This window comes from Gymnodraco acuticeps, unplaced genomic scaffold, assembly GCF_902827175.1.
Source record: "Gymnodraco acuticeps unplaced genomic scaffold, fGymAcu1.1, whole genome shotgun sequence".
Classification (NCBI taxonomy): Eukaryota; Metazoa; Chordata; class Actinopteri; order Perciformes; family Bathydraconidae; genus Gymnodraco; species Gymnodraco acuticeps.
Window position 1 is genome coordinate 842793 of NW_022991085.1, and position 27348 is coordinate 870140.

The following is a 27348-nucleotide window of genomic DNA, read 5'->3' on the forward strand; positions in this document are numbered from 1 at the left end:
GACAAGTAATTCAATTAAACTGAGTAAATAGAATGCTGACTAATGCTCTATCTGGAGGGTTGTCCTGTCCATTCTGCTGACTCACTAATCCTGCTACTTACTTATTGCTCAGACTGCTGAGTCGCAGCAGGAGGAAGCCTCCAATCAGGATAATTGGATTGTCGGAGCAGTAAGAGGGCGCAGGAGGATGGACCAGTGATTTAAGGGTACAGGGGGGGCGGAGATCTAAGCCTCCACACACCAGCATGGAGAATATATTCCAGGCAGTGATGTGGTTACAACTGCAGTACAAGCAGGAGTCAAATGACGAGCTGGCTTACGTTCTACAAAAAGACAAATCTCAAATTACAAATGAGAACATTGTCTCTCACTGTTTTTTATATATTTTTTAAAGTTTGTCAACCAAAAACAAAAATCTTTGAAAATATACATTTTACAGTTAACAAACCTCAATTTGCCTAACAAATGACTAATGCTAACAATGCTAACAGTTTTTACTACATTGAACACACAAAGTTGTGCTTTTTGTATTTATTCCTTTTAACAAATTTAAAAGCGTGGAATGCTTTGTAAAGTGCTACAAATAAAGTCGTATTCCCATGGCTTAAAAGAGGTCGGGAAATAGCTGGGCTTGAAACATGAGCAGTCATATGTAGGGGAGGAAATGAAGGAAAACTGTAAAATGACCATTGTTCTTGTGCAAAATCAGCTTTTCTGTGCAAGAAGTGATTATAAGCAAGATTAGTGGAATTGCTCATTTTCACTTTACTCTCCAAACAGTGTTAGCTAATTTTGCTGAACCTTTTGCTTTATGATGTGTTTGTGTCACTGCCTTCAGTAGTTATGTAGATCTTTACTCTGTTCGAATCATTTTGGTTTATTCTTTTCTAATATGTCATTCGTTGTCAATTTACCAATAGAACAAATGTTCTCCTATTTGACACTAATGCCATTTCTTCGTTTTAGTCTGTTAAACCAGCATATATTTGAGATTTTGCATTAAACAACCACATGTCGCATGTACAATGTGTAACACAAATGATTCCTGTGTGAGAGAGAAAGCAGGAATAACTCAGATCAAATATGGCCCTTGGTATAAAGTAAACCTAAGGGATTAGGGTGCATGTTTTAACATGAACTGACTACTGGGGGTTGGGCAGTGATCCGACCTTCGTGGAGTATCAGCAGTTTACATTATTGCCATACCAACAGAACGTTATATTATAGTAGCTCTTTGGATTAGTCTACCATTAGAACAGGTTGCATGACAGAAGAGAAGCACGAAGTAATTAAAAGTGAAACTCAAACTCAAGACTCACATTCACAAAGCCTGATCCTGTGTATCATTTTGATAATTGCCTCCGTCTCAAGTTGTAGCTAAGCTGAAAATATCTCTGTCCCTATTCATTTAAAAATGGAATATGATGTGTAAATCTGGAAGTTCACCTGTTAAGCCCTGAGCCTGTTTTTCAGGTCTCAGGCTCGAAAATGACATTCACAGAACAAATGACTATATCTTCACTTCTAAAAGGGCTAAATTATGAATATTTTTCCTCAAAGCAGTGATAAACCTGTGAGTTGGATGTAGAAAAGTCAGAATCAATATAGAATGTTTTTATTTTAAAGTAAATTCAGATTGAATATAGTAAACAAATGTAAATTATAGTTTCCATCCAAAAAGAAACCATTACTTATAGGGAAAACAACCCTTGAATGATGGGAAGGTAGACTAAAAGCTTTAGGAATCCAAACAATAACATATAAGTACCCTGTATCAAGATTGATGCAAAACAAGTGACATTTGACCTTTTTAGAGAGGTAGAACAAAAAATAAACCACTTCTGGGGTCATTTGGGTGGATTTGCCATATCTCTTGCCCCCCTCGGTCAACTTTGATGATTAACACCTCTTTTGAACCATTCGAGAATCGAGGGGAAGTTCCTAAAATCCATCTAAACATTGCCATTGAGGAGTGAGAGTGATGCCCATGCAGTTTGCCTAAAACCGGAAGCTGGGTTGTAGCTATCATAGCAGCAAATATGAAATCTCAGTTTTTGACAAAAATTGATTGATGGATTATCAGTAATCATTTCAAAGTGACACAGACACATTGGATTAACCTTCAGCTGCGTTTTTATCGTTTTAATGCCATTGAACACAACTTTTGATCAGAAAAACAGCAAAGGTAAGAGGTTTTTGCCGTTTCACTGTGCAACCAAAACTAACCGCAGCTAAGGCAAATCTAGACAACACACAATTTAGCTTTACGGAGCCAAAACGGCAAAAACGTCTTACCTTTGCTGTTTTTCTGATCAAAAGTTGTGTTCAATGGTAATTTATATTACTTTTTAGTTACTTTCACCAAAATAACCGCAAAAGAATGGCTAGATATTTTAAATGCTAAAATGTAGTTTAGTGCAGCTCATTATACATCCAGTGAAGGGCAATGTGGTATAGCATAACAACTGTAGGCCATTAAGGCTACTAACAACTTTTATTACACGGCTTAGTTGAATACTGGATTCTGATTGTAAATTATTAACATGTGACACGTTGTTAATACAGTAGTACAGACCACTGTCAAGGACTATAATCAGGGCTGCACATAACTGGTGCGCTGGTGGGCATGCGCATCCCCCGCCAAAAAAAGAACACCGGATCATTTGAAAAAAGGTGCATTTGCGCACCAGAGAGAGTTCTCTTGCATAGTGAGTATGCTAGTGAGCATACTAGCTAGTGAGCATGTTCTCTCTCTCTCTAGCTAGCATACTCGCTAGCTAGCATGCTCACTATCTAGCATGCTCACTAGCATACTAGTTCTCTCTCTAGCTAGCATGCTCGCTAACAAGTATGCTCGCTAGCTAGCATGCTCACTAACATGCTCACTAGCTAGCATGCTCACCAGTATGCTCACCAGCTAGCATGCTCACTAGTATGCTCACTAGCTAGCATGCTCACTAGCGCACCTCCTCCCCCCCAGCATATGGCCGTGTCCAGGCCCGGTTCCAGAACAAAATGACTCGGGGTGCCTCTGAGATTACAGGGGGCCCAGCAGTAGCAGGTTTACATGAGCAATAGTGGCCGGCAACAGCAATGAAAAATAGCATTGATGGTCCCAATGAACAGATTATGGCATTTGTTATGTTTTGAAACCAAGCAAGTGAGAACATTTCAAGTGAGTTAAAAGTGCAATCCTGAAATATTTCATATCGTCCAAAGTGGACTATGGCAAAGAAAAGCACAAAAGCTTCAAAACTGTACTGATAAAACAAATGAGAACATATTGTAAATCAAGGCAAATATTATTTGAACCAGCTCATGGTTTGAAATGGCAAACATTGAAAAGCAAAAGTATTATTAAAACCATGTACTACATCATCACCTTGGTCCCATCATATACTCTGGGAAGAGAATATTTACTGTGCTTGAAAACTGGTATCACATCATCATGTGAGGTTGACTTTGTGACCTGGAGAACATTTCAGCTGCAACATTAGCTTGTTGATAAGCTTGGGATATGAGATCTTTTTGTAGCCATTCGTGGTGAAGGCATCTGTGCTATTGTATGCATTATTTTTGACGCAACATTTCTACAGGCATGGCAGAATATGGCACTATTTTCACATGAATATTCTAGCCATTGTCTATTTTTATAACACGAGCTGCAAAATAACCGCCTAACCCCACTGTACAGGCACTTGTTTAGATATACCTGGGCAGGCTCTGTTTTGCCGTGGTATCCTGGCACCTGCGGGCCGCAGAGGGGCGGCGTAGTTTCGGGCGACGAAAACTGCTGCTCCGGGGGCGGCAGCTAGTGTCCACAATAGAGGCTAACGTAATGTCCCCATCTGACCTGTTGCTATTGTCTGCAGTAGATGCAGTGTTGATGACGTTTAGTTATGGTTGCGAACAGAGTTGGGTGTAACGCGTTACAAAGTAACGCGTTACTGTAATAATATTACTTTTGTCGGTAACGGAGTAGTGTAACGCGTTACTTTTGTAATTTAGTAATCGCACTACAGTTACTAACATTGCCCCGACACGCGTTACTTCGTTACTTTTATAAAATAATCACACTCACTGACAGACAAGAGGGGTTTCCGCCGCAGGTTTATATACATGTAGGCCTATGTAATCTGCGCGACTTGCGAGACCACATCTCCACGTGCAGTGCTGCATAAACATGGCTGAGTCTTTTCATCTGTAAACTCCCTCAACGGGGCCGCTCGCTCTCTTTTGTTGATCGCCCTCTCACGGGTGAACAGTTCAATGTCCCGCTTCATTGTAGGAATTCTGCCATGTCTCTACCACTTTAGTTTGACCATCTCTGTTACTAAGTTATGGAATACTAAATACATAAGTAATTAGATACCTTACCGTTACTGCCCTCATAAAGAATGATAAGAATAATGCGTCTTGAACTGGTTTAATTAATTAGTGTCTTGACGTTTCACAGACTGTTAGCTTGTTGTGGTAGGCTGGTAGCCTATTTTAGAGAAAGACTTGTGTTATGTCTTCCTTAATGCAATAGTAATTGGGGGTGCAAGTGGAGTCTCGCAGAGGCAAAACTGTGGCGCGCACACTGTAGGTGCACCGCAGTCTGCGTGATCTGCCTGTAGGGAGGGGCGGGCCGGCCCTGCGAGTAAAGTAACGAGTAAAGTAACGAGTAAAGTAACGAGTTACTTTATGTAGAGAGTAACGAAGTAGTGTAATATATTACTTTTTTTTAAAGTAATATGTAATATGTAATATATTACTTTTTTTTAGTAACGACCCCATCTCTGGTTGCGAACCATTTTCGTATATATGATTATCCACAGATGTGTTAGCACTATGGAAATGATGCACGCGCGGAGCAGGTCACACGCACCTGACACAATTTGTTGTTTGTATTTTTCACTCCGTTCTCTTTTTTGAATAGAGGGTGGATAACATTCAACAGGGGGTGCAATGCATGCCTATGCACCCCCGAAGATCCCGACGCAAAGCCTGAAGGGTAAACACCAGGTTTACTAATCTACCAGCAAAAAATGTGTCTGGTGTCGGAATGTCTCGCTATGTTGGTACATTCTTAAAAAACAAAACACCATTTCATTTCGGGTTAAAATGTGTTGTAACTGCGTTACTGAGAATTGTAACAGGTAATATATTACCCACATTTCATTAGTAATGCGTTACATTACTTCGTTACAGCAAAAAGTAATATATTACTGTAACTCCGTTACTTTTGTAACGCGTTAAACCCAACACTGGTGACGAGTCCTAAAACCCGGAAGTGAGTTAGCATTTTACCACTACTGGTTCCCTCGTCTCAGAGCCAATGGGATTTCTCCATAGGATTTTGAAAAATAGCTGGAAATAAGGTCTGTGGTTGACACAAATTTAAGAGACGGATCACGTTTTGTTCTACGACATTACATACATTACCACTGAAAACGATGGTTGTTAACAAGTGGCTGAACAGGACTACAGAAGTCGTGGAGGACGTTGTACGTCATTACGCCAAACACGTAAACACTCCCGCTAAATTAGTTTGCCCCTGTTCTGCTTGAAAGCAAGTACCTGCCTCCTGCAAACTGTTAAAACAAACGCTTCAACTTGTACCATTTTGAATCTATACTTTTGAATATGGATCTTAAGTTGGCGTGACGTTGAAGTCGTGCGACCCTGCTGTAGTTTGTTTATAGCATAATGTTAGCATTTAGCTTCTGGCGATTAGATTTATGATTAGACAATTATAAAAGTAGAGTAGACATGTAGATATTATCCTGCTGAACAAAACGTGCATTTATCTAACAGGTTCGTTTTCCACAGATCTTATTTTTTACAATATTCCAAAAGCCTATGGAGAAATCCCATTGCTTTTTTGTCGAGGGAACCCTTGAGCAGCTTACTTCCGGGTCAGCCTCCAAAAATACGTCATCCCTGCACCACTCTATACCACACCAACATAAACGTATAAGACATAAAACAATAAAATACATTTTAAAACAATAAAATACATTTTAAAACAATAAAATAGTGAAAGATTATCTTGAGAGACCTATGGAATATCTTCAGATTTTAAAACTTCGTAGTTTTAAAATAGCAAGTTTTCAGGCAGAATCAGAAGTACTGGCTCAGTTTTGAACCAATCAAATGACTTCCAATAGACGAGAGGTCTGGAATGTTTTCTAAAGGGAAGTCAGCTAGAGGGGACGCTGGCGTGTTTTTCTCCGCTCTTTATGCCAACGCTTATTCCTCGTGTCTATCACTCCCTGCCGTAAAAATGTGTTCACATACACAGCGAAAAGATTGTTCTGCTCTGGTTTTGTGTTTCTGCCATCTCCGTTGCTCAGCCGATTATGTTTGGCTGCTGTTTAGCTCCTAGCCTCTGCCGTCCTGCCATTAGCAAAACGAGCTCACCGTCGTGCTCTGCTATCCGTGGAATCACCGCTCCGGAATACCCCGACTGGGCTCCTCTCTGCCACACTCCCAGGACTATCCACGAACCCTCCATCAGCCCTGCCATCTCAACTGGGCTGTTTTCCATCACCGCATCAACCTGAGCAATAACAGTTTATGGCGAGTATGGCAAATTAAAGTTGTAACAAGCAGTAGCGCTGAGCAAAGTGACTAGAACGCAACCACACACTTATTAAAAAAACACACTTTATAAAGTCAGGCAACACTAACCAGGCTTTCGTGTGATTCTGTTTATTTGTACCTTACTTTGACCATCCGTTCGTTATTATTGATCATTGTGGAGAGAGGCAGATGTTTTGTTTTGTATTATAGCAGCTATCGGATGGAATCAATACATGGGCTGCACAGGTTGTCATGTCCGACTATCACAAGTAGAATCATAATGAAAAATACGCCGGTCAAATGTGCCTGTAGAAAACGGCTTATGCCACAATAGGATAGCAACAAGTAGTCAAGATAGTCAGTTTAGCTTTGGTTGCTATGCTAACATCACACATTGTATACCAGAGAAACTTTCCTAACAGCGTTTTGATGCCGAACAGCGAGCAGCACTGCAGCGGTCGGTAAATGCCGCTGAAACACATTAATAAACAATGAACCACGGCACTCTGGAGAAAAGTACAAGGTTGGAGAAGTCGTTATTTAATTTAATGTGGCTTCGTATGATTAAAAGCAACACGATCAACGACCCGGCACCGTTGGGGAGAAAATCAGCGACGTAAACTGTGACGTCATGACGCAGCCATGACGGCACCAGTCGGGCTCTGGGCGGTGTGAACAAAACGGTGTCTGAAAAGAAAAACCGGTTCCGAACCAGAAAAGCTCTAGTACGGAGCTAGAACGGGAACCGCGTTGGTGTGAAAGGGGCAACAGTAAAGTGGTGGAGATTAAACAAAAGGGGGGGGGGGGCATTTGGTACCAGAGAGCAGCCTAATGGCGCGTTTCCACTGCAGCGGGGTAGCCCCGTTTAAGCGTCCCTAAGCGTCCTCGCTCTGGCCTCGGGCTGCCTCGCTGGCCGGCCCAGGCCGTGGCGCATTTCCATTAGTTTAGGACCTGGGGTAGCAACGCAGTGTAGGCGGGGCGATCGGCTTTGTTTTTGGTCACATTTCGAGTTGTTCCGTCGAGCTCCCGCTGGATTTGATCATCCCCAATGAGATGTAGGAACGTCGTCACCTCCTCGGTCGACCACGGTGTGCTTTTCTTAGAAGTAGCCATTTTTGTAGCTCCTCCGTTTACAAAATGCTGTGTATAAAAATGCTGCAAGCTTGCTTCTAGATATATATGCGACGCTAGGGATGAACTTGCGCGCAATCTTGTGACGATTCTCTCTGACCAATCAGCAGTCGAGAGTGTTGACGTCACTAGTTCAGCCCTGGCCCTGGTCTGAGGGAACCACGATTTTATGAGGCCGGAAAAAGAGGGAAAAAGTACCCGCTGGCCGGTACTAGGCAATATGGAAACGCCACCAAAAACCGGCCTGGCCGCTTGAGGACGGTTAAGGACGCTTAAACGGGGCTACCCGCTGCAGTGGAAACGCGCCATAAGAGGACATGTGGGTGGGGGCTGCCTTCACATTCCTGTGTGGCTGATCTTCACTCTCTGGATTCAGGAGGGTCAGACTCACCACAGCTCTGATATCAGAGATGAAACGCAGCTCATTATCATGCAGAAGCGCCTTTTCCATTTTCATGTTTCATTACTTGTTTTTCTGTGTGCAGTGTTTTTTCTCTACCTTGCCCAAGGCCTTGCTTTCATTTCTCCTTGAAATATTTATGAAATGCTAATCCTGATTTGTGCTATTCTTTTAACTTCTTTTGAATAACACAATGTATCATGACTCCACACATGTGCACACTACTTTGTCATCTACAAGTGCCTTAATCATTTAAAGAGTTGATAAAATAATGTTTTGGTGTTGAACATGATGGTAAACACAAAGAGAAATGCATCACATGCTTTCAGTCATAGACCTTTGACATAAATCATTTCAAGGACACGTGTGCACCATTCTCCCCATTTGTTCTATTCCTCCACTCTCTGACAACATGTTGAAGGTCGGCCCTCAGGACAGCTATGCATTCTGTAGACATGCTGTACAAATAGTACACTGAATACAAGTACAATGGGAGCCAGAGCCTTTTCTTATCAAGCTCCACATTTGTGGAATCAGCTTCCAGTTTGTGTTCGGGCGGCAGACACCCTATCCGTTTTTAAGAGTGCGCTTAAGACCTTCCTTTTTGATAAAGCTTATAGTTAGGGCTGATTAGATTCAGCCTAGTTTTGCTGCTATAGGCTTAGTTTGTCGGGGGACATCTTACTTCTTCCTTCTCTCTGTATATACCTGTGTACTCTCATGTTCCGATTAACCCAGCTTCCCCAAATTTCTTTATTTTTGGTGTCTATATACGCCGGGATCCGGAGTCATGGATGATCCTGCGGTCCTGTGTCCTGGATCGCGAGCCCTGGATCTTGAGTCGTGGCTGTGGTCCTGGATCATAAGTCCTGGATGGATATCCTCGTGGATTCATCTTCCTATTATACACACATGCATTTCCAAACATTTGGACTACCTATGTTGCAAATGTATTATCTTTTCAATGTACACACGGCATCTATTGCACGTCTGTCCGTCCTGGGAGAGGGATCCCTCCTCTGTTGCTCTCCCTGAGGTTTCTCCCATGTTCCCTTTAAACTGTGGGTTTTCTCCAGAAGTTTTTCCTTGTACGATGTGAGGGTGTAAGGACAGAGGGTGTCGTATTGTCATACTGATATTCTGTACAGTGAAGACCACTGAGACAAATGTAACATTTGTGATATTGGGCTATATAAATAAATTGATTGATTGATTGATACACACTTTGCTAACCCTATCCCGCTTATTTCATGGCAACATACTATTGATTCCAACATCAAAAGTAGTCCATGCTCCGGTATCAGTACAACTTGGAGCCTCTCCCGACGTCAAACCTGTTTGATCCACAACTCCTCCTACCAGAACAAACTCCTGTTGCCAGTCATCTGTAATCTAAATCTTTTATTTAATCTATATTTAAAAAGGCAAGGACTGGACAAATAAAGCCAAACCCCTTAACTACTTTTCTTAGACCTCACCTAGGGCTACATGTTTTGGAACATTGCAATTATATGGACTTACAGTGAAACAGAAATGCATTATAGGCGGGGGTATCTCTGCAGCTCCAAAATTCTTCAGTCAAAATGGTATTTTACCACATATGTAGTCTTTAAAAAAAAATGCAGTTCACTATTGTAGGCCATACTGCAGTTTTGATAACATTTCGATGATTGGTGCAGCCCTATCTATCCCAGCATCTATCTTGTAGTCCAATACTAACTGCACAATATTTACTGACACTGAGCTGTGAAAATATAACACTTATGGGGGGACAGGGCTGCTAAGTGGCACCAGGGGGAGGGACAACTGATTTAGTATGAATAGCTGCTAAAAATGTACCTGCATTTACTAAATGTCAGCTAAAAGAGGAATGAAATTAAAAACCTGTATAGATATTAACAGTAGCCTACTTAATGTCAGCTTAGTAAAAAAAAAAACATAACAATTATTATTTACAATGGACTAAGCTTAGCTAACAGACTAATTTCCACACCCACCTTTTCTTTGAAAAACTGGGTGACATATTGTCGCCCTTTAGTTCCTCTCTCTTTCTCTCCTTTCTTTTCTCTTTTGAAAGCCTGACTTTGTGAGTCGTTGAGACATGTTTCACACGTAAGTACTAGCATCCCTGCTCCTAACATGCTCTCACTCTGCTAGAAGTGCCGGCGGTGCTGCACCGCGTTTGAAGGCAGGACCAAACCATCACATGTAAATAGAAGGGTGTGTACAGAGGCTTTGGGTAATTAACTTTTGGAAGAAAATAAGTTAAATTAATTGTAAGTTTAGTGAGTACATTATCAATATAACGTCCTATTAATGTTAATTCTTGATGAATGATGAAAGGTTACTTAAACATTTTTTTCTTAATGTTCTAAAATTGTTTGGGCGCCCGTGGTGAGGGTGTTTGGGGTGGCCAGGATTCACTCCACTTACATACTGTATATACAATATGACCAAGAATGTGAGACAACTTTATAGAAATTCATATCACATCTGTTAGTGATGCCATTTGTCATACTTTGTTAAACTCACAAATAATAAAGTTCCATAACTTCAGTTGGGAACAAAGACCACACCTTATCTCCCCAAGGCAATTTCCCATCCAATAGGTGTGCTATATAGGTGTGTATAACCCTTTCTCCTGTCTGTTTATCCCTCTTTCAGCACAAGAACCAGAGGGGGATTCAATGGAGCCTGAATACCTGCACTGAGACCCTCACCCTGCACCCTGAGTCTCAACTCTGTGTTTTTCAAGCCTTTCCCTGTTTTTTTGTATTAAACAAAACATTAAGCTTTCCCAATGGTGTGGTTTTCGTTTTGTGAAAAAGTGCAAATGCAGTGTTTGTATATAATTACCTCACATATTTGTTTGCTGTTGGTCGTGAAATTGCTCCTGCTGACTTGAGCCAGCCATTTTTTCCTCCGCTCTGTGTCAGTGGGGAAGCCGTACATTCGTACTCCTTTCTCGGAGCGATTTGAGCATCCCCAGGCAGCACAGCAAACCATGGTGGCGACTAGGAGGCAGCACAGCAAACCATGGTGGCGACTAGGAGGCAGCACAGCAAACCAGGACAACACGGAGGAAAAGGCACAGACAAACTGCATGATATGCTATTCAATGTTTATTGAATTCCATGTATTTGCAATGGATGTTCCTAAAACAACACATTTAACATCATCATCATCATGCTGCTGCTGCTGCTGCTGCTAGTCCTTTGATAGTCACCTGTCGGTCTCCTGTCCTTTCTGAAAGCCATAAAGATGACATTAGTCATTTAGATAACTTCTGTCCTCAATTACCATGGGATTACTGAAACTACCATGAATTTAAGAAAATGGTAGACATTAATCTAATCTGAATTTTAAAGCATTACTTTAGATCCCCTCCCAGAATCCACTTCAAGACACTGGTACTTGCTTACCATGCTGCGAATGGATCTGGCCCTTCCTACATCCAGGACATGGTTAAACCGTACACCCCAGCGCGTGCACTACGCTCTGCATCAGCCAAACGACTCGTTGCGCCCTCGCTGCGAGGGGGACCCAAGTTCCCATCGGCGAAAACACGTGGGTTTGCTGTCCTGGCTTCAAGATGGTGGAATGAGCTCCCCATTGACATCAGGACGGAAGATAGCTTGCACATCTTCCGGCGCAAACTGAAAACTCATCTCTTTCGACTCCACTTCGAGCGTTAGAACTATTAACGAAGCACTTTTATACTAATAAAGGACTGGCTTATCTAAAGCCAGTTGAGTAGCACTTGAAATGTTTGGCTCTATGAAACCTGATGTACTTATATGATTCTGTTTTCTTCAAGGTTGTGTCTTCCTGGTCGAATGTACTTATTGTAAGTGGCTTTGGATAAAAGCGTCAGCTAAATGCAATGTAATGTAATGCACCGTCTGTTTTAACCGCAGAGCGAGTCACAATAGTCCGATATATAAGCATGAAGAACAAACAACCACGGCCGGGGTCAAGTTGTGTTCCCTGGATGAGCTGAGCAGGCAGAGTCCCTGTAGCTAGCTTCACGGAGCAGCTAGCAGAGAGACGAGAAGCAAACAGCGGCAGGCACTTGACAAAGCCGTCACTCAATGTGACCACGCCCTAATGTATGCAAACACTTTAAGACCTAATAAAAATAAAAGGGTCGCGCTAGAACACAATTCACTCACAGATCCATAATCATGAAGGTGGAATCTAACTATATCCATAATAATATTTATTGCATCTGTAAGGTAACAGCCTTGACAGGCCACTAGGTGTTGCTGTTGCCTAGAAAATTGTTGTTTTTTGTCCATTGTGGGACACCGTATTTCTCTTGTTGTTCTGGGTGCGGCCGCCATCTTAGCGCTAATGTTTGTATTCACTCCGCAAAAGGTGAGCAGTGTTAATGGCGGCAAATAATTGTACACATTATGTTAAAACGTCCAAACATTCCATTTATTTAATTAATGGGTTAGTTTAAATGTTTATTTACCCGTTTGTGTATGTTTGGGAATGAGATGTTTATGTTTTGTCTGTTCATTTGGTTATTGTATTGGTTAGCATGTAGCTAATGGGCTAATGTTTGTATTCACTCCGCAAAAGGTGTGTCAGAAGAGCTGCCATTGTGAAGAATAAATCACTACTCAGTGTCTCCACCGCAATCCGATCTACTGTGTCCTGTTTTCCACCCCTCTGCATAACATCCCATCACCAATAACAAACACAACGCAGAGTCCCAGGGTGTTCAGAGAGGCTACGGGACATTTGGGTTACACATCCATGGGTAGAAACATGTTTTTTCTGCTGTATTGGGCAAATTGGGCATTTTAACATGGGGGTCTATGGAAATTGCTCATTTCTGCAGTCATCGCCTTTCGGCCAATATATGAACTGCAGTGTGTGGCACTTCCGTATTGGCGTCCCGGCTATTCCCCAGAGTTTGCCGCTTGGTCCACCCACGTGGGCAAATCTGGATCAGCTCCGTTGTTCCCCCATTTTTAGAGATTTGTGCACGGAGGAAAAGAGAGAGGGTTTTATTTTCTGCCACTGCGTCAGTTCCCTGACACACCGGGGACACATATTTATGTATAAAAGACATCAAAAAGTGCATTTTGCATGATAGGTCCCCTTTAAATGTCAAATTCCAAGACATACAAACCACAATTTACTGTAGGGTTGATTCAACACCTTACACACAGTTTCACTGAATTTCGTTGCCAGTGGATTTCTTCACATTACACAGGTGATGTTTCACTTGTGTTGTCCACTCCCTCTTCCAGCTGTATATGTAATGTGTAACAACCTGTGGGCATGAGTCACTGATAGTTTCCAAAGAACAGCAGCAGCTCACGCCTGAAGGCATGTTCTGACAAGTCTGTGGATATTAAGGCCGTCATTATTAAGGTCAGTGACATTATCCCGTCTGATTAGCTGTCCTTAAAAAAAAGACACATTTCCAGCAAATAATGCCAAAGTTACTCAATAATTTATTCATGTTGACACTTTACAAAACGTACACAATATAAAAACTATGTCTTGTTTGAATTTACCAACCAACCATTCAGCCAACCCTGAAATACACCGAACTGTGACAGGCAGAAATAACTTTGGTGAGGAGTGAGAAACACTGTGAACTTGCGCGTCTGCAGGCTGTAAACGTCACGCTGGTGGCACATGTCAACTACAGTCCCAATGACATTTATATAACAGGGCGGTTACTAAACTAAATAGTCTTCTTTTGATCAACAAAAGCGTTGTCTAAATATTCCCAAGCAGATATTTGGGTGAACGTCATGCAACATAGGGATTTGTAGTAAAGTGTGACATTGAAAGTTGACAGGAGCTCTGATCAGACCAGGCCTGCAGCTTTCTGTTGCCTCTACTGTTTATACAAGCAGGGGTTCAAATATTATTCAATTTTGCAGTGAGTGCATCAGTTCATATACATTGCACGTTTTCCTCTGAGCCCCCTCTGGAGCTGAAGCTCTATACCGTGCCCCTTTAAGGGTGGGAGAGGGGAGAGGGGGGAGTGCTAAGGAGCAGACCCTGTCCCAAAGGAAGCAGCTCTGTCCACTGTCCAGAGTGAAGGAAGGTGTTTGGAACAGACTGGAGAACCTTGATCTTGGTTGGAGACATCCCTCTGGTTTCACTTGCTTAAGTTCCAAAAGTGTCAGATGGGTCTGCTGAGAAGGCCCTCAGACAGGTAGCGGTTCAAAAAGTAACGTCTATGGAGCCTCCGCCTCATCTCTTCTTCTTGCTGTTTCGGAGCATCTTCTTCCTCTTCAGGATCATCTCGTACAGCTTCTCCAGGCCGGGCTGCAGGCCCTGGCCGTCCAGCGCAGAGCAGCCCTGAGTGTGGAGCAGGGTGGACGAGCTGAGCTCATGGAGAGCCAGAACCTTCTCCACCTGAAACAGGGGACAGGATGTGTCAGTCACACACATTCTACCAAATCTGATCACTTTCAAGCCACGGATCCCTGCAGAACAAAACTGCTGACAGTAACGTAATGACAGGAACAGGAACACAACAGGTTTAGTAATATCTTCAATTATGGACTTAAACACATTTAGTACACATTTGGGTTTTCTGAAGGCTGATGAACAGACACAAGCCATCTGAACGAGTCAACTGTGAGGGACTTCTTTTTGCATTTTCTAGGCATTTTAATCAACTATGGAAAATAAATAGTTGCTGCCCTTGAGTCAGTTTTAAAAACTGGTACAGTGTTTTACAATTATTTTGTTCCTGGGAAACCCTGTTCTACTGTATGATGTTTGTCGTATTGTTTGCCATTTACCATCTGTGCTGCTAGTACTGGTAAGTAAAATAACACACATGCAGTCTATCTGAGAACGTATCTCTGGCCATAGTTTCTAATCTTCATTCATTACTGTTGTTGAGATACTATCACTCACTTTGGCTGGAGCTGCAAATCAAATACTAAAGTAATACTTCTTCTACAAAACACCACAACATAGTAAAAGTGCACCTCATCATTTAACAGAGCCTGTTAAACCTCTTCAAATGTCTCGTTTTGTTCACCCTACGAAGATACGGATACACGGCATTAGAGATGTCCCGATCCGATCACGTGATCGGGGATCGGAGCCGATCACGTGATTTTCAAAAGATCGGAATCGGGAGAAAAAAAATCGGGGATCGGGATTTTTTTTATTTATAAAATATTTTTATTATTTTTTATTTAATGTTACAAAACAAAAATGACCATGTTCACGTCTTAAAGTCATCCTGAGGCCTTAGTTTTGGTTTAAAATGACACAACATCATGTATGTGTTGCTTCTTTTGGGCTTGTTTTCAGTCCTGTGCTTATTCCTCTCAAAGCTGGCAACAGAGTGGGCGCAGTGTCTAATAGTAGCAGTAAGCTAACGAGAGGCTACGTTCAGCTGGTGACTCGGGACTCGGGACAGAGAAAATGTCAGGAGTTTGGAAGTATTATAAAATGTAAAGCGAAGGCAGTGTAACAGCCAGATGCAATGTTTGCAAGAAGGAGGTTCCACGTGGTGGAAAGAACAGAGCTGCGTTCAACACGACCAATCTAATACGCTACCTGAGAAACCAACACCAACAAGACGAGTACACAGCGGCCACTCAGGGAACGGCACTGACACAACCGACACTTTCAAAAGGAAAGAGAAACGGCCCCAGAACAGTGAAAAGGCCAAAACAATATCAGCCAAGAGAGCTGAACTCATCGCGTTGGATGGCCAGCCGTTATCTGTTACCTGTTTTCTCTCTTAATGCATAAAGATCGGATCGGGAAAAATCGGTATCGGCAGATTGTCAAAATCAAATGATCGGAATCGGATCGGGAGCAAAACAAGGTGATCGGGACATCCCTACACGGCATGCAGTCAACCCTTGCATTGGAAAACCGGAGTATGCTTGGAATTGTAGGTCGATACTTCATTGAACTAATTGGCTAAATGAATCTATATATATTTGAATGTTAACCCACTTATTAAATGAGCAATAATTCAGCTCTATACAACAACACCAAGCCACTCACGCAACAATAATTACCTCTGCAGCTGAAGCGGCTCCATCCAGGTCCTGTTTGTTTGCCAGAACCAGCAGCGGCACCCCCTGGTTCTCTGCGGACCGGGCGATCCTGTGCAGCTCCACTTTGGCCTCCTCCATGCGCTCCGACTCGGCAGAATCCACCACGAACACCAGCCCGTCTGTCCTCCTGGTGTAGGACTTCCAGAGGGGCCGCAGTTTGTCCTGGCCGCCCACGTCCCACACCTGTAACGTGGTGCTGTTGCTTTTGGAGTTCCCCATGGACACTTTAATCCGCTCCATGTTGAAGCCTTTGGTGGGGATCGTCTCCACAAACTCCCGCAGCTTGAGTCTGTAGAGGAGGGCGGTTTTCCCTGCAGAGTCCAGACCAATCACCACAATGTGTAAAGACTGGAAGCTGGGGAGGAACGGGGGGTTGGGGGCGATTTCTGTTAACTGGTTCCCCATGTTTAGCTCCTGTAAAGGGAGATATTCCTTCCTGAGATTTATAGGACTTGAGAGTCAGATGAACTCCCACTGTCTCCCTGAGATTCACGTGCAATCAGTGTCCTTGACAGCAACAAAAAAAAGTGTGTCACTTTGGAGGAGACGGGAGAGAGAAGGAGGAGTCGTTTGGCTGGAGAGCAGGGCACACTCCTGGCCTCAGTTCAAAGGCTGCTGCAGGACAGAGGACATGAGAGACAAGGGGGAGGGGAGACATCAGACAGTTGTTTTAACAAGGGCTGCCAGTAATTAGTCTGGCAGACTTTTAGTGCAGCTCAAATCCACTGCTTCAATTACACTTTTAACTTTTAAAACATCATAACATGCTGCTGGGTTCACCGTTTACAAAAACTATTTTGTAAATGTTGATCTGATTAAACTAACTCCCTTTTGTATAAACGGAACAGGTTAAACATTTAAAGCTTTAGTTTTATATTGCAGCTTATCTTTTTGTTCTGACAATGAATAGTGAGCCATTTGCAGGACAGGAGTTATTGTGGGCCATAATGTGTGTGTGTGTGTGGTGTGTGTGTGCGGTGTGTTCCTGGTTCTAGCCGTCTCCTGCACACAACTGGAAAAACAGCTTCCAGCAGAGGAGAATCCTGCAAAGCCTGTTTGTATTATCAACTTATCTAAATCGGTGTTCATCCATCATTGAACAGCGATTTGGTCTAGAACCTAAACATGTGTATTATGCGGTTGTCCTGAAACAACTGTTTAAACTTGTTTCTGTTTGTATGCATTTTGAGGCTTTATTGCTTGATGTGGATGATTGGCTTTTCCCAAAAAAATTGTGATTTACAAATTCTTTCTCAAAACGGCTCACTTTAGACAACCTTATAGTCAATCATAGTTATTCTATGTATGTTTGATATGCATACATCAACATGTATAAGAGCAAACCCTACATTTTATGTATTTCCAAATCAGTTCCTTCATTTTTTTTTAAAACATTAAATGAATTAAAAATAGAAATGCAATTAAACTATTAAGCACAATTTAAAAAGAGATGTATGTAAAAAGTCCTAGCCCTTTGTAGGTATAATGATTAGTCCATTGTGTTTATGTTTATTATTGTCTTCTGTATGCTCTTGTACCTTTTCGACTTTTTCTTATAAAACTATGAAAGTCATGTTGTTGTACAAGTCTGTTTCCAATAAAAAGGTCTTTAAGAAAAAGTATTCTCAACTAATGCTAATGCTAACTGCAGCTAGTTATATACCCAGGCTGTACACGCTCCGGTATGTAATTCGATAACTAAGACAGATTCAAACACGAGCAACCCAGGAAAAATACATAGAAAACATGTGTGCATACATGTTTTATAAGTAATAGTACAAAAAAACAAGTAACGATTGAATAACATAGTTAAAATTCAATGGGAAAAGTAGGCAGCTTTATTTTCTGTCTCTTCGCAGCGGAAGGACACACAGCTCCGCTATAAGTCAACACACGTAGGTTATTTGTTGTAAAACTGCTGATATATCTCACCTGTGAGCACTTCCAATATTGTTGAGCTTGTTGTTGCAGTAAAACGAATTGTCGAACAGTATCCAAGTTTTAACGCCAAATAATCCCGATATGTTTTTAAAGCCGCAGGACTGATACTGCTCCCAGGTTGGTCCGACGAAGACTGGCAGCGGGATGGAGGCAGCGCTGTAAGAAGCACGAGCGAACCCCCGCTGCTGACGTCAGAGCCGTGGGAGGGGCAAAGAGAGAGAGAGAGGGAATGCCCATAATGTCCGAAACACTCTTTACCAAAATTATCTAATAGCCTATACATCATCTACATTTTAATACATCTGACAATTGAAAAATGTAAAATTAAAAGCTGTATTAAAGCAGGGAAGTGTGTATCTGCCTGGTACAACATGACTGAATCAGACTGAACTTCTCAATTTACACCAGGTCTCACGTCTCTTTTCCAATAATCAATTCGCCAATATCAATCATGTTGTTCCTTTTCTTATGTCACGTTATAGGGTTAAGGAATGGGTTAGTTAGTTAGTTAGTTAGTTAGTTAGTTAGTGAGTTAGTCGAATTTGTTTGTTCAAGCCCCAAACAAGTCACATTGTTTTCCTTGTAAATGAAACACATTCAAATGTATATAAATAAACACAACAATATTTTCCAAAAGTCTTAATTGTCATTTTTTGTACAAAGCCTGAAAAATACTGTATGTCATTATGTTTATGCTAATAAATCTATGTTAATTGTAATTAGAAATGGAAGACAAAAGCTATCTAAATAAAGTCTGTATTATCCTATGTTCCCTGTTGGTTCTTTCTTTTCTTTACAAGGTCGGAATCTTTTCAGCCTTTTCTAATGATTGGAATCTTAAAAGAGCAGTTGTTGAATTGTTTGACAGCAAAGGGAAGAAGTAGGTGTGCAAACCTTATTAGAAAAACAAGGAATGTCATAATGAAACAAAATCTCAGTTACATCTGATCACTGTTTTATTTGTAACAATGTATCTGCATCATGTTGTCATGATTACAGGTTTAAATGGAACCTCAAAGCGTAGGCGAAACTAAAGGTGTCAATAAAGTCAAAACAATTCTGAATAACAGAGAACAAACAATGAAACTGCATAATTCAAGTATGGCTTCATGAGTATTTACTTTTGACTCCCGATAGGTGACCTCATGCTCCTGGGAATGTTTATTCTACTTTAAAGTTACTATAACTTTTTTGGGAGGGTCTTCAGAGACTTTATCTCTCTTTGTCATCATCATGCAGAAGCTCCTACCCTTACTGTATTCTACAGCTTGTCCATCATTCTACGGCAAAATGAATCCTATAATTCAATAGTGTTATATCAATTTAAAACATTTAGTTGAGAGTTTCTGGAGATGCTATTGCTTTTTACAAAAGTGAAATGATCAGCAAACAGAGAGCCAAACTAAACTAAAGACGTTGTTGTTTGTTCCAGAATTCAGAAAACCGTATCCAAAATGTTTGAAATAATGCAGTTAACAAGCCTTGGAACATGTCCTTACCCAACAATATTTGATTTAACACAATTTTTTGTATTCTTTAATTCTCGATAACAATTTATATTTTAATATTAGATATTTGAGTTTTTACCAGCCTTTAATGAGCATTTGACCCATTAGCCCCACCCGGACATGTCCCAGCTGACAGAGGGGTCCATGAGCAGGAGGGGGCTGGGGCGAGTCTGGACATGAATCAGACAGTTCACACTGAGAGATGGTGAGTTCTGTGACATGTACCTAACCTAGTGACAATGAAACGTCGAATATTCATGAGCCGGAGTTCTTTCTGTACACTGGAGCTGATTTATCTGAAATCAAGCGAACTAAACCCCAAGGACTAAAACACCAGTGTATTTATTGTAATATACATTATATACTGTATGTTCAACAAGGTGCTGAAACTTCTTATGTTTAAATACATCTTTTATTTGATCTTTTATAGGACATTTAACTTTAACTTATTTTGTTTGTGTACATTAATTGTATTATTATTTTTATTTTGTATTGCTTATTGTAACTATAATGTCTTATGTTTAAATATATTTTTTATTCTATTTTATTTGATCTTTTATTGAACATTTTACTATAAATCATAATATCTAAATATACATTTTTGAAATTATTTTTTAATACTCATTCTAACTTTAAATTCTTATGTTTATATACATATTTTTATTCTAGGTTTTTTAAATTATTTATATTTTATTTATTGGTTCGACATAGAGCAACTCAACCCAATTTCCTCTAGGATGAATCAAGTATTGTGATGACAGACTGCAGTGAGTGACAGAACAGCTCCAGATGTCTTGATGCATTTTCATACAGTCCCTAAGAGAAAGTGCATGAAATCCAGTACAACAAGCAAAATGAATACTTATATTCAGAATAATCAATATTTCTGTTTCACCTCGGAGCAACATGTGTTGAAATTGAAAGGATCCGACTGATAAAGTTTCCTCTCAGTGACAGAAAGTCATCAGGCTCAGTGAGAGCCATCTGGGACACAATGGGGCAGAAGTATGGATTTGCATCATAATGATTTACGTGCTTCTCCCTTGATACCCAACACTCATCATGGTAATGCAATGGGTGTGCAAATGTGTGTGTTTGTAACAAGACATGACCTATAGACTGACGAACTGGAGCCGGGATGCTTGTTGTGGAAGCCTGGCAGCATCTAACATGAGTAGAAGTGTATTAAAACAAAGACACCAAATATAATCATCACACATTCTTTTTTACATTTGTTGGTGCTGTTTGATCCTGCGTGGACAATTAGACGAGTAGAAGGAAGGACATGGGATGATGCTGTTGTCAGAAGCATACAAGTATTACACGCTGGCAGCAAATGGTCGGAACCATTTAGTCAGATATTTTTATATCTCATTCTCAATTTAGCATATATTTAATTTAATTTTAGACAAAACTGTAAGACTTGTTACACCAAACATTTAAAATGTAATAAGGTTTTTTATAATATGATTTATTTTTCCAATTAAGGAAGAAACACATGTAGTTTCGGGATAAGATAAGATAGCCGTCTTATCATGAACGCTCTGTTGGCATGGAGTTTGCTTAGTTTTCATCCGTGTCTCAGTTGGGAGTTTTGTGATTATTCAGTTAAACATGAAGCTGCATATTGTATCTGCAGAACAGGAGTAGTATCTGTAAACAGAAGATAATACAACTCATAATCCCAAATCATGGACCAGAACTAGTTAAGCATTTCAATTCAGTCTGAAGGAACTGGATGATCACTGGTTCGAGTCCAAGTAAAACAAAGACATTGTGTGTACTGCCGAAGTGTCCTTGAGCAAGGCACTGAACCACTGAATCAAAACATGGCAGCCCCTTTGCTCTAACACCTTTACAAAAAGCATGTGTGTATTTCTCAGGCTCATTGAAACCTGCGAACACTCTCTTCTGTTATTCATCCAGACTGAAGCCATCATTCCTCACTCCTGTTGAAAGTACTCATCCTGAATACAAGCCCATCCAAACACAACTCCACTTCTCTCTCCTGCTAATCCAGAGGGGGTCATTCTGCTGAACTGATCCCAGAGCAGCACCAGTCCTCTTTGCACAGGATAGTAGCGCCCTCTCTTGTCTGCAGGAGGAAAGGCAGCTTAGATATGTCATAATTATTTGTGTGAACATACAAATGATTTGTGTGTAAATATGTGATTTGTAAATGTAAAACAACATCCACAAACGCATTGAAAAGATTTGCAAACTCACAAATAAATTTGAAAATGTAAATAAAATGTTATGTGGGTGCTTTTAACTGTTAGCAATCAAATTGAATTTATAATGTAAAAAACACGTTAATTGTAATGCATGAGTTCAAACAACAGAGTATCAAATGTATTCTCGAGTCTTGAAATAATATGATGTGCCATGTATTTTACGTAAACATATTAATTGAAATGTAACTTTTCTAACTTTCCAGAATATATTTAAATGTAATACAGTACATCAAACACCAGTGTGTTTATACACACTAGAGTTTATGAAATAATAATGTAATGAATTTTAACTTTAAAATCTGAGAATCTGAAAATACGAATATTAAAAAGTATATTAATTATGAAAGATTAGAATGCACAGTGTATCAATGTACACTAGAGTTTATGAACAAATATTATGTGTAATGCTTTTAACTTTAAAATCTGAATTTGAGTTAGAAAAATATGAATAATGAAAAAATAAACAGTGTATCAATGTACACTAGTGTTAATGAAACACTATTAATGTCATAAAATGTGTTGACTACAATACCTCAATTACAAGACCAATGTACACTACAGTCTTTGCCAAAATACTATGTGTTATGGATTCCAATTTAGAATTTAGAAACCACATGTAATCTGGTAAAGAATGTATTAACTAATACTTGAAATTAAACTCCAGTACGTAATCGTAGTTCTGACTAAAATGAGTTATGTGATGCCTTTATTAATTATTCCTAATGTGCAGTGGCGTTTTTATATGTACAAAAGTGGTGGGGCACAAACAACTTAGATGTCTATAAGCTTCTGCAGTGAGGTTCATGGCTGGTGATGGCACTGGCGCTGACTTCTTCAGGTTTACAAATATTATATTTTGACCTAAATCAAAATATAATATTATTTTCAAAAGCTTTTTTAGTCTGATGCTTCAATTCATTTTAAACAGACAGTTCAACAAAAGGATACCCAAAAAATGTAATTTTATCATTTAAATATTGAATTGTTCTCTCTTAGTAAGATCCCATTTTCAATACAATTGAAGTCTTACCTTGACTTGAAGATGAAGTCCATTTGCCTATCCTTCTGGACAAAAATCTCTATTACTTTTTTGTAAAAGTCCTCCTTATCTTCTTGTAGTTTCAAAAGTCTATCATAAATCTAAATGATTGCTTTATGATTCGAAAATTATAAAAGTAGGGTAGACATGTGGATATTATCCGGCTGAACAAAACGTGCATTTATCTAACAGCTACGTTTCCCACAGATCTTATTTGGAGCTATTTTCTAAAATCCTATGGAGAAATCTCATTGCTTTTTTTGTCGAGGGAAGCCATGCGCAGCTTACTTCCGGGTTTTAGGATGCGTCACTGCAGCTCTCTCGTCTCCTCTTCACACACCACACTTTTCGCGGCACACGTACTTACAGCCAATCAGCTCTGAATGATGTGAGATGACGTATGGTGGGGATGGCAGCTCTATGCCCCTATGGTCATTATTTTTTTGCCACACACATTAAATAGGAAAATATTCTGAGCATGCGCAGTGTAGTTTTTACAGTCACCATTCGCTTAGACAGTGAGAGGGAGGGGCATGATCGGGTTTTGTCCCACATGGCTCAAACAGCTCAATAGGCACACACTGTAGACACTAATTAGAAGAACACAGACTAAAACAGCAATGTACAGACGAATCAGATGATTAAACATGATCTTAAAATATATTTTATATATTTTTTAATTTATTTGTTGCATTTTTTTGTAATCATTATTTGTAATACTTTCTGCTGACACTAGGTGGGGCTGTGCCCCACCTGCCCCGAATGACCAGTCACCACTGCTAATGTGATGTATGCAACAATTTAGTACAACCAGCAGAGTGCGCTGTTGTAATTCTCACTTTTATCCACCAGAGGGAGCTGTAGTAAATCTAACTCCTATATTTAATAGAAATAGATCTTAAAAATAACTTTTTTGTAATGGCAGGAAACATACAGTAATTCTGTTCAACTAACTTAGCAATTATAGCATCTAATCATCCGTGAACAATGGAAACAATAAAACTAAAACACGCCAAAACACATTAACAAACACAATATTTCAACAATCAGCCGGTCAATTTGGATAACTTTCCAAAAGCTGACTCAATACCAGTGGCGAGCCGTGACTTTTATACCTTGGCCCTCTGACCCCCACCCCTTCCCTCGAAAAAAAGAAAAGAAAGAAGAGTTATTACGTCACAGCGTACACTATACCAAACAGCGGCCCGGGGTGCAAAACGCCCCCTCATCATTTAACACAAAACTCTTGCTGCTGTGACTTGTGTCACAACACAACACAACACGTATCAACCAATTGGTCTCTATAGACATTACTAAAATTAAAATAGTTGTTAAACTACTGACAAGTTAGAGGTCGCTGGTTAAGCCAGGATCAATATATTTGTTGAAGTTTTTATTGTATAATAAATGTGAATAAATGAATTGAGCAATTTTTTAAAGAAGTATAATGTTGCAATCTTTTTAAGATCAGTAATTGCAGTTCGAAGACAGATGTTGTTTTCCAGGAGCCTCTCCTTCACAGGCCCACACAATAAAACATGAGACTTCCAAATCCTAACAGACAGAGATCAGTATCACTTTGTGTTGCAAGCCAAATCCATGAAGGGGTTCTACTTGAGCTCAATTTAAATACCATAAAGAAAGTATTGAACCCAGCTCAAGCTGAATGTCAAATGTCTTTAATGAATGTACAAGTGTTTTGATTTATTTACAATGTTCCAGTCTGCTTTCCTTCGAGTTCAGTCTAAGCAACACATTTTGCCTCATAACATTCTCACTGCTGTCCCAAATGTTTTAACCTTGGGCAGACAAGCTGCTCACACACATACGCACACCACACTCAAACACACCCACACACACACACACACACACACACACACACACACACACACCCACCCACCCACCCACCCACCCACACACACACACACCCACACACACACACACACACACACACACACACACACACACACACACACACACACACACACACACACACACACACACACACACACACCACACACACACACACACACACACACACACACACACACACACACACACACACCACACACACACACACACACACACACTTTGGAAGTGTTCACCTTATCCACATTGTCAATTGTTGCTTTTTTTAGGGTTATTAGTAATTCAGGATTAATTATTGAATTAAATGTGGTACATAAGATAAAATAAATAAAACTTTGACTTGATAATTTTGTTCACAACATTAGACCTGTCCTCTAATCTCTGCTAGAATAAGACATGTGTGCATGTTTGGATGTTTTAACACTCCCGTAATGTACCTAATCTTGTTATCCTTTTCATTACAGAGCTGGGAAAATGGTGTATTGCTTAGATTCTGATCCGTGCAAGTCCAATTTTTACTGACTTTAGTTCTAATGTTAATGTTAATTTGACTTCAACCCATAGGTGATTATTTAAATTAACTCAACATTTCACATGATGATGGATTAGTGTTCCACATTTTTCCCACTCATTTGTTGTGCAATTAGGCCAATGGTAAAGAGAGACATTGATGACCTCGTATCCCTTTTGTTGGTACGTGGTTCCATTCTGTCTATGGCCTTGGACGGCTTCACTAAGAGTCACCCAGTTCTACCCTGCTACAGTCCGGCTGAGTGCAGTCACAGAGATGCTATGGCTGCTCTACATGAAATGACATTAATGGTCTGGTCCGAGAATGGACACCATTTCCTGCTCCCAGAGACAATGACGCTCCTCAAACTGAACATTACAGCCGTTGACACTGTCTCACGTGGGTCTGCTCCCCCCCATCGAGCCATGAACTGAAAGCTTGACATCTGCTTTGAACACTTGGAAGCCTCCCTGTCACACCAGCACCAACCCTTGGGTCAGTCAGATGAGACTAACGGCTTCACTTAGGGCATTTGGTTCAGATACATGACTCTCGTTACCGCAGAGTGGGTTGTTTTTTTTTAAGGCTATTCATACTGCTATGCAGAGGATGCCTGTAAGTTGGCAAGCTGTTAAAAGCCCCTACTATTTTTAAAATAGGCCTAATGTCAGGGGCCTCTTAGTTCTACATGTATTCACTTTATATGGACCATGTTTCCACCTGGTGAAACTAAAGGCTGCACGGAACTCAGGCTACAATACAACCATTCTGTTCTGCTCTAACGATTCAATTTATAGATTCTACATCAAAACAGTTCGTTTTTATTGTTTCCAATGATAACGTCACCTTAAGTGGAGGAATGCAAACCTGCTTTCAAATGTAAGGTTTTGAATTTGTTTGACATTTCTCAGTAATGACACCTTCAGACACCCACTATCATTCATGCTATGCCATCAGTAGTGACTCAGATGTTGAGGGGATGAAGCTTTTCCTCCAGAATCAGATATGCTTTGTTTTTCAACAAAGGTATACAGTTCCTGCATAATATATGTTTCTCATAATTGTTTTTTGTTAGCTGCGCACAGGTGATACTGAGTCTTCTCGAGTAATAGATTATAAACTACACCATGCTTAAATAGACTCCTAAGTTATTATTTCATATGTGACATAATGAGAAAAGGGAGGGAAGAGTCAATTATATTGAGTAATTGATTTCATATTGGAACATTTATTTCTCAAACCTATGTTTTATGGATGAGACAATGTATTTCTGATAAACTAATATTTTATCAAACGGTAAATGGTGAATTAATATAACATTTATAATCATTGAGAAGGGGTTATATCCAGGGACTAGCTCACCTTTAAATTACAATAACATTTATCTGCTTTGGACTGATGAGTATATGATTCTTGGATGTTAAATGACTAACACAAACCTTACATTTATGCATGTGCATGTGTCAGGAAGGCTCCCAAATAATTCTGAGGGGCCTATCCTATTTTTGTAATTAAATGATAATGTGCTAATCCATTACTTTGAGTTGTCTGCACTCAGGAAAACATCCCTATCAAGTGTTAACCCAATAACTAGGACAGCTCTGAAGGCCAAGGGTCAGAGAGAGAGGATCACACTCTCCGGCTGCGGAGAGCACCCCCAGCCACGGGCAAGGAGGCACGAGATCGTTCGAGATGAGAGTATTCTAATCTTCAACTATCTGATGAGATGGGATGCTTCTTCACCATTCTGCTCGGTGGGCTCAAGCAGACAACCCTGCAGGACGAGCGAGGGCTTCAGAGGCTTCTATAATACAAGGTTCCATGTTTCTTGGAGGAGTTTGATGTCTTCCTAACCTCTCCCATCACGGGGGGAGACCTGGATGCGCCACTTGGAATAGGCAGTTGCACTGCTCTCAAGCAGATAGCAGAAGGAATGCAGGCAGATGAGCTTCCGTTTCACTGGGGGATCAACTACAGTGCTCACTGAATGAGCCCACAAAAGCAGAGCAATTGGGGGGGGGGGGGGGGTGTTTGAAATATGGCGCTCTGATGAAGAAGAGTTCGAGCCAATCAGATTACACT

General features: G+C 40.5%; 1 protein-coding gene across 2 annotated transcripts; it reads right to left on the bottom strand.

Moving 5' to 3' along the window:
• Positions 1-13546: 13546 nt before the first annotated feature.
• Positions 13547-18246, bottom strand: LOC117560063 (ADP-ribosylation factor-like protein 4D). 2 transcript variants are annotated; one of them, XM_034236817.1, is made up of 3 exons: positions 18097-18246; positions 16126-16776; positions 13547-14488 (listed from the first exon to the last, which is right to left on the bottom strand). In XM_034236817.1, the coding sequence occupies exons 2-3, from the start codon at positions 16567-16569 to the stop codon at positions 14324-14326; spliced, it is 609 nt and encodes a 202-aa protein (XP_034092708.1). In that variant the 5' UTR covers positions 16570-16776; positions 18097-18246; the 3' UTR covers positions 13547-14323. The 2 variants fall into 2 exon arrangements, with proteins under 2 accessions (XP_034092708.1, XP_034092707.1); XM_034236816.1 differs by having other exon boundaries at positions 16126-16779.
• Between the last annotated feature and the right edge of the window lie 9102 nt (positions 18247-27348).